The following is a 12577-nucleotide window of genomic DNA, read 5'->3' as shown; positions in this document are numbered from 1 at the left end:
AGTCCCTGCGCCCATGTCTGTCCAGGCGCTCCCTGCCGACGTGGCCAGGAGCACCTCGGGCATGACGATGACGGCTACCAGTCGTACTGTACCGTCTGTGGCCACAAGGCAAGGGGTTGCTGCTACTGTGTAGCAATGCCGTACCGCGTCTGCCAGCACCCAGGAGTCATAGGGTGACGGTTACCTGAGCGGGCTCCATGCTTGCCGTGGTATGGCGTCTGCACAGGTAACTCAGAAAAAAAGGCGCGAAACGATTGTCTGCCCTTGCTTTCACGGAGGGAGGGAGGAAGGGGAACGGGGGCCTGATGATATGTACCCAGAACCACCCGCGACAATGTTTTAGCCCCATCAGGCATTGGGATCTCAACCCAGAATTCCAATGGGCAGCGGAGACTGCGGGAACTGTGGGATAGCTACCCACAGTGCAACGCTCCGGAAGTCGACTCTAGCCTCGGTACTGTGGAAGCGCTCCGCCGAGTTAATGCACTTAATGCACTTAGAGCATTTTCTGTGGGGACACACACACTCGAATATATAAAACCGATTTCTAAAAAACCGACTTCTATAAATTCGACCTTATTCCGTAGCATAGACATACCCTAAGTGTTTATGCCACTAGTATTCTCTGTGGCTGAACTGTATCTCCCACGATGCACAATAATATACTTTCTTGCTGAGCTACCATGGTGCATTATGGCAGCCATAGTGTGGTTGGGAAACCTGACCCACATAGAAGAATGGGGACATGAGATATCTGAATAAAAGCATCAACACCAACATTTCTGAATTGAAAGTTTTCAGCCTTTGGTTGAAAACCAAAAACTTTCCAGTTTTCAGGTATTTAATTTTTAAATGAAAAGTCTAATTTTTCCACAGAAAGCAGAAACTTATCATGAAAAATTTTGTTTTGTGAAAGGCCCAATTTTCTGGCAAAAAAAAAATATAAATCAGTTTTTAGCAGTAGTTGTACATTGATTTAGAGATTGCACCAGTTGCTGAAATAATCCTTTAGAGAACACCTTGAATTTGTTCATGGCAAAGTATTATGGTGTATATCCTAAGTATTCTGACAATTTATTTATAGCCTTGTTTTACAATGGAAATTATATTGCAGACATTGCTGTATGAAGATTATATATGTTTTAACTAAACTTCTGAAATATTTGATATCCAAATGAGAAAGTTGGCAGACTATATGATAAACTAACAAGATATCTAAATGTATGTATGGGTGCGTCAGCATAATCATAAATTGAATCTTTGCTTTTGGCTTAAGACTTAAGCTTTTAGCAAGAAGGTTGTAAGAATCAGTTTCTTTACAATACTTCTGGTTCTGAGCAAGTCTTGGTTTAGCTGTTTTCTTGTTTCCCATCTTTCCTATAAATTTTTTTAATTGTAGGTGATTCAGAAAAAGACTTGTGATAAAAGCATGAAAAATGAACAAATTATTGTTCTGTAGGGGAGTCATACATTGTGATAAGCATGACTTGCCTGTCAAAGGTGTCTGTAAAATAGAAAATAACAAGAATATATTACAATGATATAAAATTTTAAATTGAAGAAGAGATTCACAGTAACTTTCAAAACTGAGTTTTTTTGCAGTGCAGTCTTTGATATTGGATGTCATTTATTTTTACATACAGAAGTATGTTGACACTATTAACATTAAAAGGTTTGACCTTTCTGTACATGTAATGTCAGTATAACCTTGCTGGATCCTGTAGATTTCAGCACTGGTGTGGTTTTCATCCCAAACATGTTGGTATTCTAAATATGATTTATTTGGCTTTTCTTTTTCCATTAAGCAATTCTATTTTAATGCATTTTAGCTTAGCCTTAATTCAGTATAGCAATATCCCAAGCACATAGGGAAAAACACAATTAAGCATGGTATCTGTTTTATTTCATACTACACAACAGATTTTGCACAAATCATGCTGACTAGTTAGTGTTCACAGTGGATATATGGCATTTAGACTAATTATAGTAACTCACTCATATTTGTGCAATGTATGACTAACACACAGATATTTTACCAGAATTTTTAAATGTTATAGTAACTAGTTTTAACATAAAACTAGCCAACTATGAAATCCAGCTGTCAATTGAAATGAAAGGTTTCAGAGTAGCAGCCGTGTTAGTCTGTATCCGCAAAAAGAAAAGGAGTACTTGTGGCACCTTAGAGACTAACAAATTTATTTGAGCATAAGATTTCGTGAGCTCCAGCTCACTTCATCAGATGCATGCAGTGCATCCAATGAAGTGAGCTGTAGCTCACGAAAGCTTGTGCTCAAATAAATTTGTTAGTCTCTAAGGTGCCACAAGTACTCCTTTTCTTTTAATTGAAATGAAGTGGCAAAGAATATTGGGATGCATTTGACTTTCCAGAACATGTAGATATTCCCTATTTGATGTTGTGATTTTTTTTCTAGACACTACCCAAAACAGTCCTTCACTACGGTGGCAGATACACCAGAAAACCTTCGTCTGAAGCAACAAAGTGAATTGCAAAGTCAGGTAATCATTGACTTAGTTCTTGTATTTCACTAATATTAGATAATCAAGTCAATTTTTCTATCAGCTTCTCATTGCAGTATGAGTGTTCTTTTGGTATTAGGTTTCAGAGGAGTAGCCGTGTTAGTCTGCATCAGCAAAAACAACAAGGAGTCCTTGTGGCACCTTAGAGAAACAAATTTATTTGGCGTAAGCTTTCATGGGCAATAACCCGCTTCATCAGATGCATGGAGTGAAAAATACAGTAGGCAGGTGTAAATATACAGCACATGAAAAGATGAGAGTTGCCTTACCAAGTTGGGGGGTCAGTGCTAATGAGGCCAATTCAGTCAGGGTGGATGTAGCCCATTCCCAACAGTTGACAAGAAGGTGTGAGTATCAACAGAGGGAAAATTTCCTTTTGTGGTGATCCAACCATTCCCAGTCTTTATTCGGGCCTAATTTGATGGTGTCAAGTTTGCAAATTAATTCCAGTTCTGCAGTTTCTTTTTGAAGTTTTTTTTGTTGAAGAATGACTTTTAAGTCTGTTGTTGAGTGTCCAGGGGGATTGAAGTGCTCTCCTACTGGTTTTTGAATGTAACGATTCTTGACGTCTGGTTTGTGTCCATTTATTCTTTTGCATAGAAACTGTCCAGTTTGGCCAATGTACATGACAGAGGGGCATTGCTGGCACATGATGGCATATATCACAATGGTAGCTGTGCAGGTGAATGAGCCCCTGATGGAGTGGTTGATGTGGTTAGGTCCTGTGATGGTGTCCCTTGAATAGACATGAGGACAGAGTTGTCAGTGGGGTTTGTTGCAGGGATTGGTTCCTAAACAAAGACTGGGAGTGGCTGGGTCTCCACAAAAAGTAATTTCCCCTCTGTTGATACTCACACCTTCTTGTCAACTGTTGAGAATAGGCTACATCCACCCTGACTGAATTGGCCTCGTTAGCACTGGACCCCTCCCCCCACTTGGTAAGGCAACTCCCATCTTTTCATGTGCTGTATATTTATACCTGCCTACTGTATTGTTCACTCCATGCATCTGATGAAGTGGGTTATAACCCATGAAACCTTTATGCTCAAATAAATTTGTTAGTCTCTAAGGTGCCACAAGGACTCCTCCTTCTTTTGGTATTAGTGTTTAAAGGACTGTAATTCAGTTGAAAAATTATTTGTATGGCTTTGGAGTAGGGACTGACTTTTTCCATGTTTGGACAGTGCCTAGTACAATGAGGTCCTGGTTCATTACTAGGGTTAAGTGTTATGATAATACAAATGATAAATAATAATAATACCATGGCTAACTCAGGGAGCCCACTTCTGACCTTGTTAACACGGGTATTTACACCACTGTAATGTGATTGACCACCCTGCACTGAAAGTAGGGAGGCCATTGTCCAGGCTTGCCGGAGGAAGACAGTAGAGCTTTATGACAGTGGGAGGGAGGAGAACTAGATCAGAAACTGCTGCAGAAAGGTGGTGTTGGTTAGCTTTGCAACACCGACTCACCCCCTTGTAAGGGTGGAAGGCTTTAAAGGTGCAAGTGCTGGTGTTGGAAACCCCTTTCTCTATGCAGCAGGCAAGGCAGCATCCCCTCTCCCTCCCCCTTCCTGAGGTGTGATTATCAGGTGGGTTTGAACCTGCTGTGGACATTGTGCTAGATGCTCCTTTTTTTAGGGGGGGCTGGGAAGGAATTTTTTCCCTCACCACCATATTGGCTTGGGTGGAGTGGGGTTTTTTCACCTTCCTCACAGCGGATGTTAGGGAACACCTATTATGGTGAGCACAAAAGGTTTGGTAGGCTATATGTTGCAACTTATTTGGTAAGTGTGAGGCGGATGTCCAGTGCAAGTATTGCATAGGGAAGGCATCCAGTGACCAGATAAATGGCCTGATAAAGGACTTAAAAAGGAGGAGCTGGTTAAAGGAATGGAACGGTGTGAGGTTTGGGGTTCCTATGGTTGGAATGGCAGGGAGCCAACCCCCCTTTCTTATAGCCCATCTTACCCCTCCTATGAAGGGGTGTGGATGGTTAGGTTCTGGCAATGGATTTGCTGGAGGGACCTGGATGGAAAAAGAGGGGGAGCTGGTGGAAGCCTCCCGCCCAGCTAATTACAAAACAAACAGGGTTTACCTGCACTGTACGCTTTTATTTGTCAGGTAGTCCCAGACATCTAATAATAAAGTTGCAGCCTGATTAAATCCTTATCAAGTGTTTCCTGTCCTCCTTTCGGTATAGCTGGACAATGTCATCACTTAAGTTATTCCTGAGTCACAAGAGTGTATGTAAGATCAGAATCAGGCCCAAGGGGTTCTTATGCACTAAGCAAACCACAAAATGTTGGCTCATTTCAGCCTACAGTAACACAGTTATTAAATATTTAGCTGCTCCTAATATTTGCTTGTCCTGGATGATTGCCTAAATGGTGGAGGTGGTCCCAATATATACCATAAGAATTCAGTATAAAGCTCTTTTTACTCAAGTTGCCATTAAAATATTACCAGTTAAAATTACCACAGCCAGGTTAATGAGAGGCATTAAAAATGCATAATAAAAGGAAAATACAAAGTTTGTCAATTGATACATAATTCTTTCACTCTACATAAACAAAATATGCACGTTTATTTGCTTATGGTATTCTATGGTATCTATAATCTCCAGTTTCCATTGTCATTCAGTTCTTAACATCTTGATATATTTGTTTTCAAATTATTTGTTTTCTTATTATTTGATTTTTATGCATTATTTGGAAATTGCCTTATATAAAACTATTGATCAGGCTTTACTGAACTTTATTCTTTTGATGATTGGCTATTTGTGGGTGTATTTTTATCTTGCTACACTGAAATTTACTTGCAAATCTCACAGGACCAATAATTGGAGTAATGTGGCAAAAGCCCAGAAAGCAGAATTGAGAAGATACCTTTTAATGTTCTCCTCTTGGGAAGCTGTTTATAGAAGAATGGGTGAAGCAATGGGAATTGTAACGGAAAATGTTGGTGTCAATATTTACAGTAATACATATATGGAAGACTTAACATTTTTTTCTGGTGTGATTAAAGTTTGATCCATGGACCAAATATGGCCTACAGAAGTTCTGCCATGCGACATATGGATACACTTATCTGTAAAGAGCAAAGTTCTGTGGAAGTTGCATTTCATCTTGATTTAAGTAGCTTAGAGAGCTGCAGTTTGCTTATTTTTATTATGGTGCGGTGGCAGCAGCACCATAGTTAAGGTTGTATTACAGAGTTCAGTTTACCAGAAGCTTTAAACCTTTATTTTATAAAAACTTCTTTGAAATGGGTAAACCCAAAACATAGAATATAAACTTTGAGTCCTATTTGAACTTTTCATGGTGGATTGATGAAGATGAATTGATTCAGAAAGAATAATAAGATTTCTAAAGTTATTCCTTCTGCAGTTTTTTCACTGGATTTTCTCATTTTTCTTCATACCCTTTCTGCAAGAAATCTAAAACACCCTGGGACAAGTCCTTTGTCCACTTTGTTGTTTGTCACATGCAGATTCCCACAATATCAGTTATACATTGGTACAGATGCTCCCTGGGTTACACAAGACCCGACTGACGCAAATCCGCACTTACGGAAAAAGTTCCGTAAGCTAGACATAGGAGGGGTTTTTTTTGTTTGGTTTTTTTGCGTAATGGTTGGGTGTATGTTTCTGACATACGCAAAATTTGAGTTATGCAAGGCGTTCCGGAGCGGAACGATTGCATAAGTCGGTGAGTATCTGCACTATTGGTCTATAGTGATTTTATAACTTTTTAGCCATAACAGAAAAATGTCCGTGTTAAGCTGAACCCATTGAATTTGATGACAAATCTGATTTGTCATGAATGCCATTACTCACTTCCAGAGGGAGGGGGAAAGTGGGAGAGACACTGACTTTTTCCCGATCAAATGCCCTTCTAGCCTACAGGATTGTTCCCTGAGTTGGAAAAGAGGCGACAATAACTTCAAATCTCACCTCTTTTAACTGATGTTGAAATTCGCACGCAACTCACTACCTTTATTACTAACTAAAGCCATGAACCCCAACCTAGGAGGCAGTCAAGGAAGAGCTCTGATAACTCTCTCCCACACCCATTTTTTAATAAACTTGCAGAGAACTTGTAAAAGGTCACTGCAGGCTCAGAACCCAGGTCTCTTACACTGCTACACTACGAAATTAGGTCGATTTTTTTACAAGTCAATTTTTAGAAATTGATTTTATACAGTTGATTGTGTATGTCCCCAGTAAGCGCATTAAGTTGGCGGAGTGCATCCTCAATACCTTGGCTAGCATTGACTCATGGAGCGGTACACTGTGGGTAGCTATCCCACAGTTCCCGCAGTCTTATTGGAATTCTGGGTTAAGCTCCCAATGCCTCATGGGGCCAAAACATTGAAGTTCAGCCCTGCCACCCTTAAGCTATTCTTTGGGTACATGTCATCAGTCACTCCCCTCTCTCTCCGTGAAAGCAATGGCAGACAATAGTTTCGTGCCTTTTTTCCTGGGTTACCCGTACAGATGCCATACCATGGCAAGCATGGAGCCAGCTCAGCTCACTGCTGCTCTTGTGAGCATTGTAAACACCTCACGCATTATCCTGGAGTACGTGCAGAACCAGATTAAGAGATGCCAGCATGAGGGTGTTTGTGATGAGGACATGGACACAGACGTTCCTGAAAGCATGGGCTGTGGCAATTCGGACATCATAGTGGCAGCGGGGCTGGTTGATACAGTGGAACGCCGATTCTGGGCCCGGCAAAGAAGCATAGACTGGTGGGAATGTATAGTCTTGCAGGTATGGGATGATTCACAGTGGCTGCAGAACTTTCGCACAAGTAAGGCCACTTTTCTTGAACTTTGTGAGTTGCTTTCCCCTACCCTGAAGCACAGGGATACTAAGATGAGAGCTGCCCTAACAGTTGAGAGCGAGTAGTGATAGCCCTGTGGAAGCTTGCAGTGCCTGACTGTTACCAGTCAGTCGGGAATCAGTTTGGAGTGGGCAAGTCTACTGTGGGGACTGCTGTGATCTAAGTAGCCAATGCAATCACTGACATGCTGCTTTCAACGGTAGTGACTCTGGGAAATGTGCAGGTCATACTGGATGGCTTTGCTGCAATGGGGTTCCCTAACTGTGGTGGGGTGATAGAATGCATATCCCTATCTTGGCACTGGACCACCTTGCCAACCAGTACGTAAACCGCAAGGGGTACTTCTCAATGGTGCTGCAAGCACTGGTGGATCACAAGGAACGTTTCACTGACATCAATGTTGGATGGCTGGGAAAGGTGCATGATGCTCGTATCTTTAGGAACTCAGGGTTGTTCGAGCAGCTGCAAGAAGGAACTTACTTCCCAGACCAGAAAATTACTGTTTTAATGGGGATGTTGAAATGCCAATAGTTATCCTTGGGGACCCAGCCTACGCCTTGCTCCCGTGGCTCATGAAGCCATACACAAGCAGAATGGACAGCAGTAAGGAGCAGTGCAACTATAGGCTGAGCAAGTGCAGAATTGTGGTAGAATGTGCCTTTGGCTTTTAAAACTTTGGCACAGTTTGCTGAGTAGGTTAGACCTCAGCGAAAGCCATATTCTCACTGTTATTGCTGCATGCTGTGTGCTTCATAATATCTTTGAGAGTAAGGGGGAGACGTTTGACAGGGTGGGAGGTTGAGGCAAATCGACTGGCGGCTGATTTTGAGCAGCCAGACACCAGGGCTATTAGAAGAGCACAGCTAGGCGCACTGCGCATCAGAGAGGCTTTGAAAAACAGTTTCATTACTGGCCTGGCTATGGTGTGACAGCTGTGTGTGTTTCTCCTTGCTGCAAACCGCCCCCCTTTGTTGATTTTAATTCCCTGTAAGCCAGCCACCCTCCCCCCGTGGATCACAGCTGGCAAAGGAAATAAAGTAACTATTGTTTTGAAACCATGCATTCTTTCTTTATTAATTTAAAAAAAAATGAGATAATTGACAAGGTAGCCCGGGTGGGGTGCGGTGCAGGAGGAGGGAAGGACAAGGCCACATGGCTTATTATAGCCACACTACAAATCAAAACTGTTCTGTTGCTTGGGCCATCCTCTGGAGTGGAGTTGCTGGGTGCCCAGAGCCTTCCCCCGTGTTCTTGGGCATCTGGGTGAGGAGGGTATGCAACTTGGGGAAGAGGGCAAGCGGTTATACGATGGATGCAGTGGTGGTCTGTGCTCTTGTTGGCTTTCCCGCAGCTCCAACAGATGCTTCATCATGTCCGCTTGCTCCCCCAAGAGACACTTCATCATGTCTGTTTATTCCCCCATTAGTCTCAACATCGCGTTCTGCCTCTGCTCTCCGTGCTCACTTAATTCTTTCCTGGCCTTTGCAACTGAATGCCTCCATGCATTAAGCTGTGCCCTATCAGTGCGGGAGAACTGCATGAGCTTGGCAAACATGTCATCGTGAGTGCATTTTTTTCGCCTTTTAATCTGCGATAACCTCAGGGACGAAGATGATGGGGGAGCATAGAAACATTTGCACCTGGGGGAATATAAAAAGGGATTGTAAAATTTAAGATGATACATTTCTGAGAACAAAAGGGAGACTCTTTCACAGTGAATCAAGCAATTCATAGCACATGTGCTTCAGGTACAAGGTCACCTTCTGCCTTTTATATTGAGCGCCTGTCAGTATGATGACACACCACAAATGGCTGGGCAACAGAATTTGGTTTCCAGGCAGCCTTGGTAAGCCTTTTGGTACGCGGAGTTGGCTTCTTCCGCCTTCATAACATGTGGGAATGGTTTCAAACTGCAGCACCATCCTTTCCCATAGCAAGCAATGCCAGTTGGGTTTCACATTTAAAAAGAGGGGCTGTGGTTTTCGGGTGGATGTGCAGCACACACCTCCCCCCATGCCACCGCATGGCTATTCTCTGGGATGATCCCTTCACCTCTCCCCCCACCCCGTGGCTATTCTCCCAGATTATCCCTTTTAGCCAAGTGCAAACAACCCAGCATGAACGGGGTCCTTTTACTGTTCCCTTACAAAAATTCCACTATTTCAACCAGGTGACCCTGAATATCACTCTCTTGAGGCTAACACAGAAAGATATAGACTGAATGTTGCTTGAATGCAACCAAAACCCAGGACCATTCGCTGCCATGCTTTGTGCTGCAATGATTCCAGACTACTTGCTACTGGCTTGGCGTGGTAAAGTGTCCTACCGTGGAGGACGAAATAAGGCAGCTCTCCCCAGAAACCTTCTGCAAGGGCTTTCAGAGTACTTTCAGGAAAGCTTCATGGAGATGTCCCTGGAAGATTCCCTCTCCATCCTCAGACACGTTAACAGACTTTTCCAGTAGCTGTACTGTCTGCGAATGCATCCCAATTGCTCAGGGTCAAACAAACATTAAGCACTATTGCTTTTAAACCCTGTACTATAGTTACAAATGTGCACTCACCAGAGCTGCCTTCTCCAACTTCAGGGTCAGGGATCCCACCTTGGGAGGGTATTGGCTCCAGGGTGATGAAAAGGTCCTGGCTGCCAGGGAGAACAGATTCACCGCTTGCCTACTGTGCATTCGCATCCTCTTCCTCATCCACAAAATCCTCCTCCCTGTTGCGTGAGACTCCCCCCTTTCAGGTGTCCACGGACAGTGGTGGGGTAGTGGTAGGGGTAGTGGTAGGGTCCCCCTCTAGAATGCCATGCAGCTGATCATAGAAGCAACATGTATGGGGCTGTCAAGGTTCCTCCCCCACTCTGAACTCTAGGGTACAGATGTGGGGACCTGCATGAAAACCTCCTAAGCTTACTTTTACTACTTAGGTTAAAACTTCCCCAAGGTACAAATTAATTTTATCCTTTGTCTTTGGAATATCCACTGCCACCACCAAACTCTAACTGGGTTTACTGGGAAACGTAGTTTGGACACGTCTTTCCCCCCAAAATCCTCCCAACCCTTGCACCCCACTTCCTGGGAAAGGTTTGGTAAAAATCTTCACCAATTTGCATAGGTGACCACAGACCCAAACTCTTGGATCTGAGAACAATGAAAAAGCATTCAATTTTCTTACAAGAAGACTTTTAATAGAAATAGAAGTAAATAGGGGAGTAAAGGAATCACCCCCGTAAAATCAGGATGGTAGGTACCTTACAGGGTAATTAGATTCAAAACATAGAGAATCCCTCTAGGCAAAACCTTAAGTTACAAAAAAAACACACAGACAGAAATAGTCATTCTATTCAGCACAGTTCTTTTCTCAGCCATTTAAAGAAATCATAATCTAACACATACCTAGCTAGATTACTTACTAAAAGTTCTAAGACTCCATTCCTGGTCTATCCCCGGCAAAAGCAGCGTACCGACAGATATAGACCCTTTGTTTCTCTCCCTCCTCCCAGCTTTTGAAAGTATCTTGTCTCCTCATTGGTCATTTTGGTCAGGTGCCAGCGAGGTTACCTTTAGCTTCTTAACCCTTTACAGGTGAGAGGATTTTTCCTCTGGCCAGGAGGGATTTTAAAGGGGTTTACCCTTCCCTTTATATTTATGACAGTGGCTCTGACCCGGAGTGACCGTTTGCCTCCTTTGTCTTTTGGTAAGCTTGCCTGAGCTCCTTAACTTTCATGCGGCACTGCTGTGTGTCCCTGGTGTAGCCTCTCTTCACCAGGCCCTGTGCGATTTTGGCATATATATTAGCATTTCTTCTTTTTGATTGGAGTTCGGCCTGCACAGATTCTTCTCCCCATACAGCAATCAGATCCAGTATCTCCCTTTTGGTCCATGCTGGAGCTTGTTTGCGATTCTGGGGGGACTGCATGGTCACCTGTGCTGCTGAGCTCGCCACGCTGACCAAACAGGAAATGAAATTCAAAATTTCCTGTGTACCTGGCTAGTACATCGGAGTTTAAAGTGCTGTCCAGAGCGGTCACATTGGAGCACTCTGGGATAGCTCTCGGAGGTCAATACTGTCACACTGCATCTGCACTATCCCAAATTCGATCCAGCAAGGTCGATTTTAGCGCTACTCCCCTCGCCGGGAAGGAGAACAGAAGTCAATTTTAAGAGCCCGTTAGGTTGATGGAATAGAGTTGGTTGTGTAGACGCAGTCATTTTAAAATCGACCTAAAGTGGTTAAATTCGACCTAACCCCATAGTGTAAACCAGGGCTTATACGACAAGCCCTCATCTTATCCACTGCATCGCACTGTCTTGTAGAGTGTCTAAACCAGTTTTGGTTATTCTGTTTCTTACCACTATGGACCAAATAAAGAAAGCCTTTGACAAGGTGTGTCAGCAACAGCTCTTAAGCAAAGTAAGCAGTCATGAGATAAAAGGGAAGGTCCTCTCATGGATCAGTAATTGGTTAAAATAGGAAACAAAGGGTCAGAAAATAAATAGTCAGTTTTCAAAATGGAGAGGTGTAAACAGTGGTGTCCCCCAGGGGTCTGTACTGGGCCCAATCCTATTCAACATATTCCTAAATGATCTGGAAAAAGGGGTAAACAGTGAGGTGGCAAAATTTGCAGATGATACAAAACTACTCAAGATAGTTAAGTCCCAGGTAGACTGCGAAGAGCTACAAAAAGCGCTCTCAAAACTGGGTGACTGGGGAAGAAAATGGCAGATGAAATTCAATGTTGGTAAATGCAAAGTAATGCACACTGGAAAACATAATCCCAACTGTACATATAAAATGATGGGATCTAAATTAGCTGCTACCACTCAAGAAAGAAATCTTGGCGTCATTGTGGATAATTCTCTGAAAACATCCACTCAATGTGCAGCAGCAGCAGTCAAAAACGTGAACAGATTGTTGGGAATCATTAAGAAAGGGTAGATAATAAGACAGAAAATATATTGCCTTGATATAAATCCATGGTATGTCCACATCTTGAACACTGTGTGAAGATGTGGTCGCCCCATCTCAAAAAAGATATTAGAATCGGAAAATGTTCAACAAAGGGCAACAAAAATGATTAGGGGTATGGAACTGCTGTCATATGAGGAGAGATCAATAAGACGGGGACTTTTCAGCTTGGAAAAGATGACTCGGGGATATGATAGAGGATTATAAAATCATAACTGG

The 12577-nt window shown here is 42.9% G+C and overlaps 1 protein-coding gene across 2 annotated transcripts in view; it reads left to right on the top strand.

Moving 5' to 3' along the window:
• NEBL (nebulette) overlaps positions 1–12577 on the top strand; it is a 427388-nt gene that overhangs the window by 145518 nt on the left and 269293 nt on the right. For both annotated transcript variants that reach the window (XM_073334198.1, XM_073334200.1), the window contains exon 3: positions 2433–2517. In XM_073334198.1, coding sequence (XP_073190299.1) covers positions 2433–2517 — 85 coding nt within the window. The remainder of the gene's footprint in view (positions 1–2432; positions 2518–12577) is intronic.

The sequence above is a fragment of the Lepidochelys kempii genome, chromosome 2, assembly GCF_965140265.1.
Source record: "Lepidochelys kempii isolate rLepKem1 chromosome 2, rLepKem1.hap2, whole genome shotgun sequence".
Taxonomy (NCBI): domain Eukaryota; kingdom Metazoa; phylum Chordata; order Testudines; family Cheloniidae; genus Lepidochelys; species Lepidochelys kempii.
Note: the sequence above shows the minus strand (reverse complement) of the source record. Positions and strands in the feature narration are given on the sequence as shown.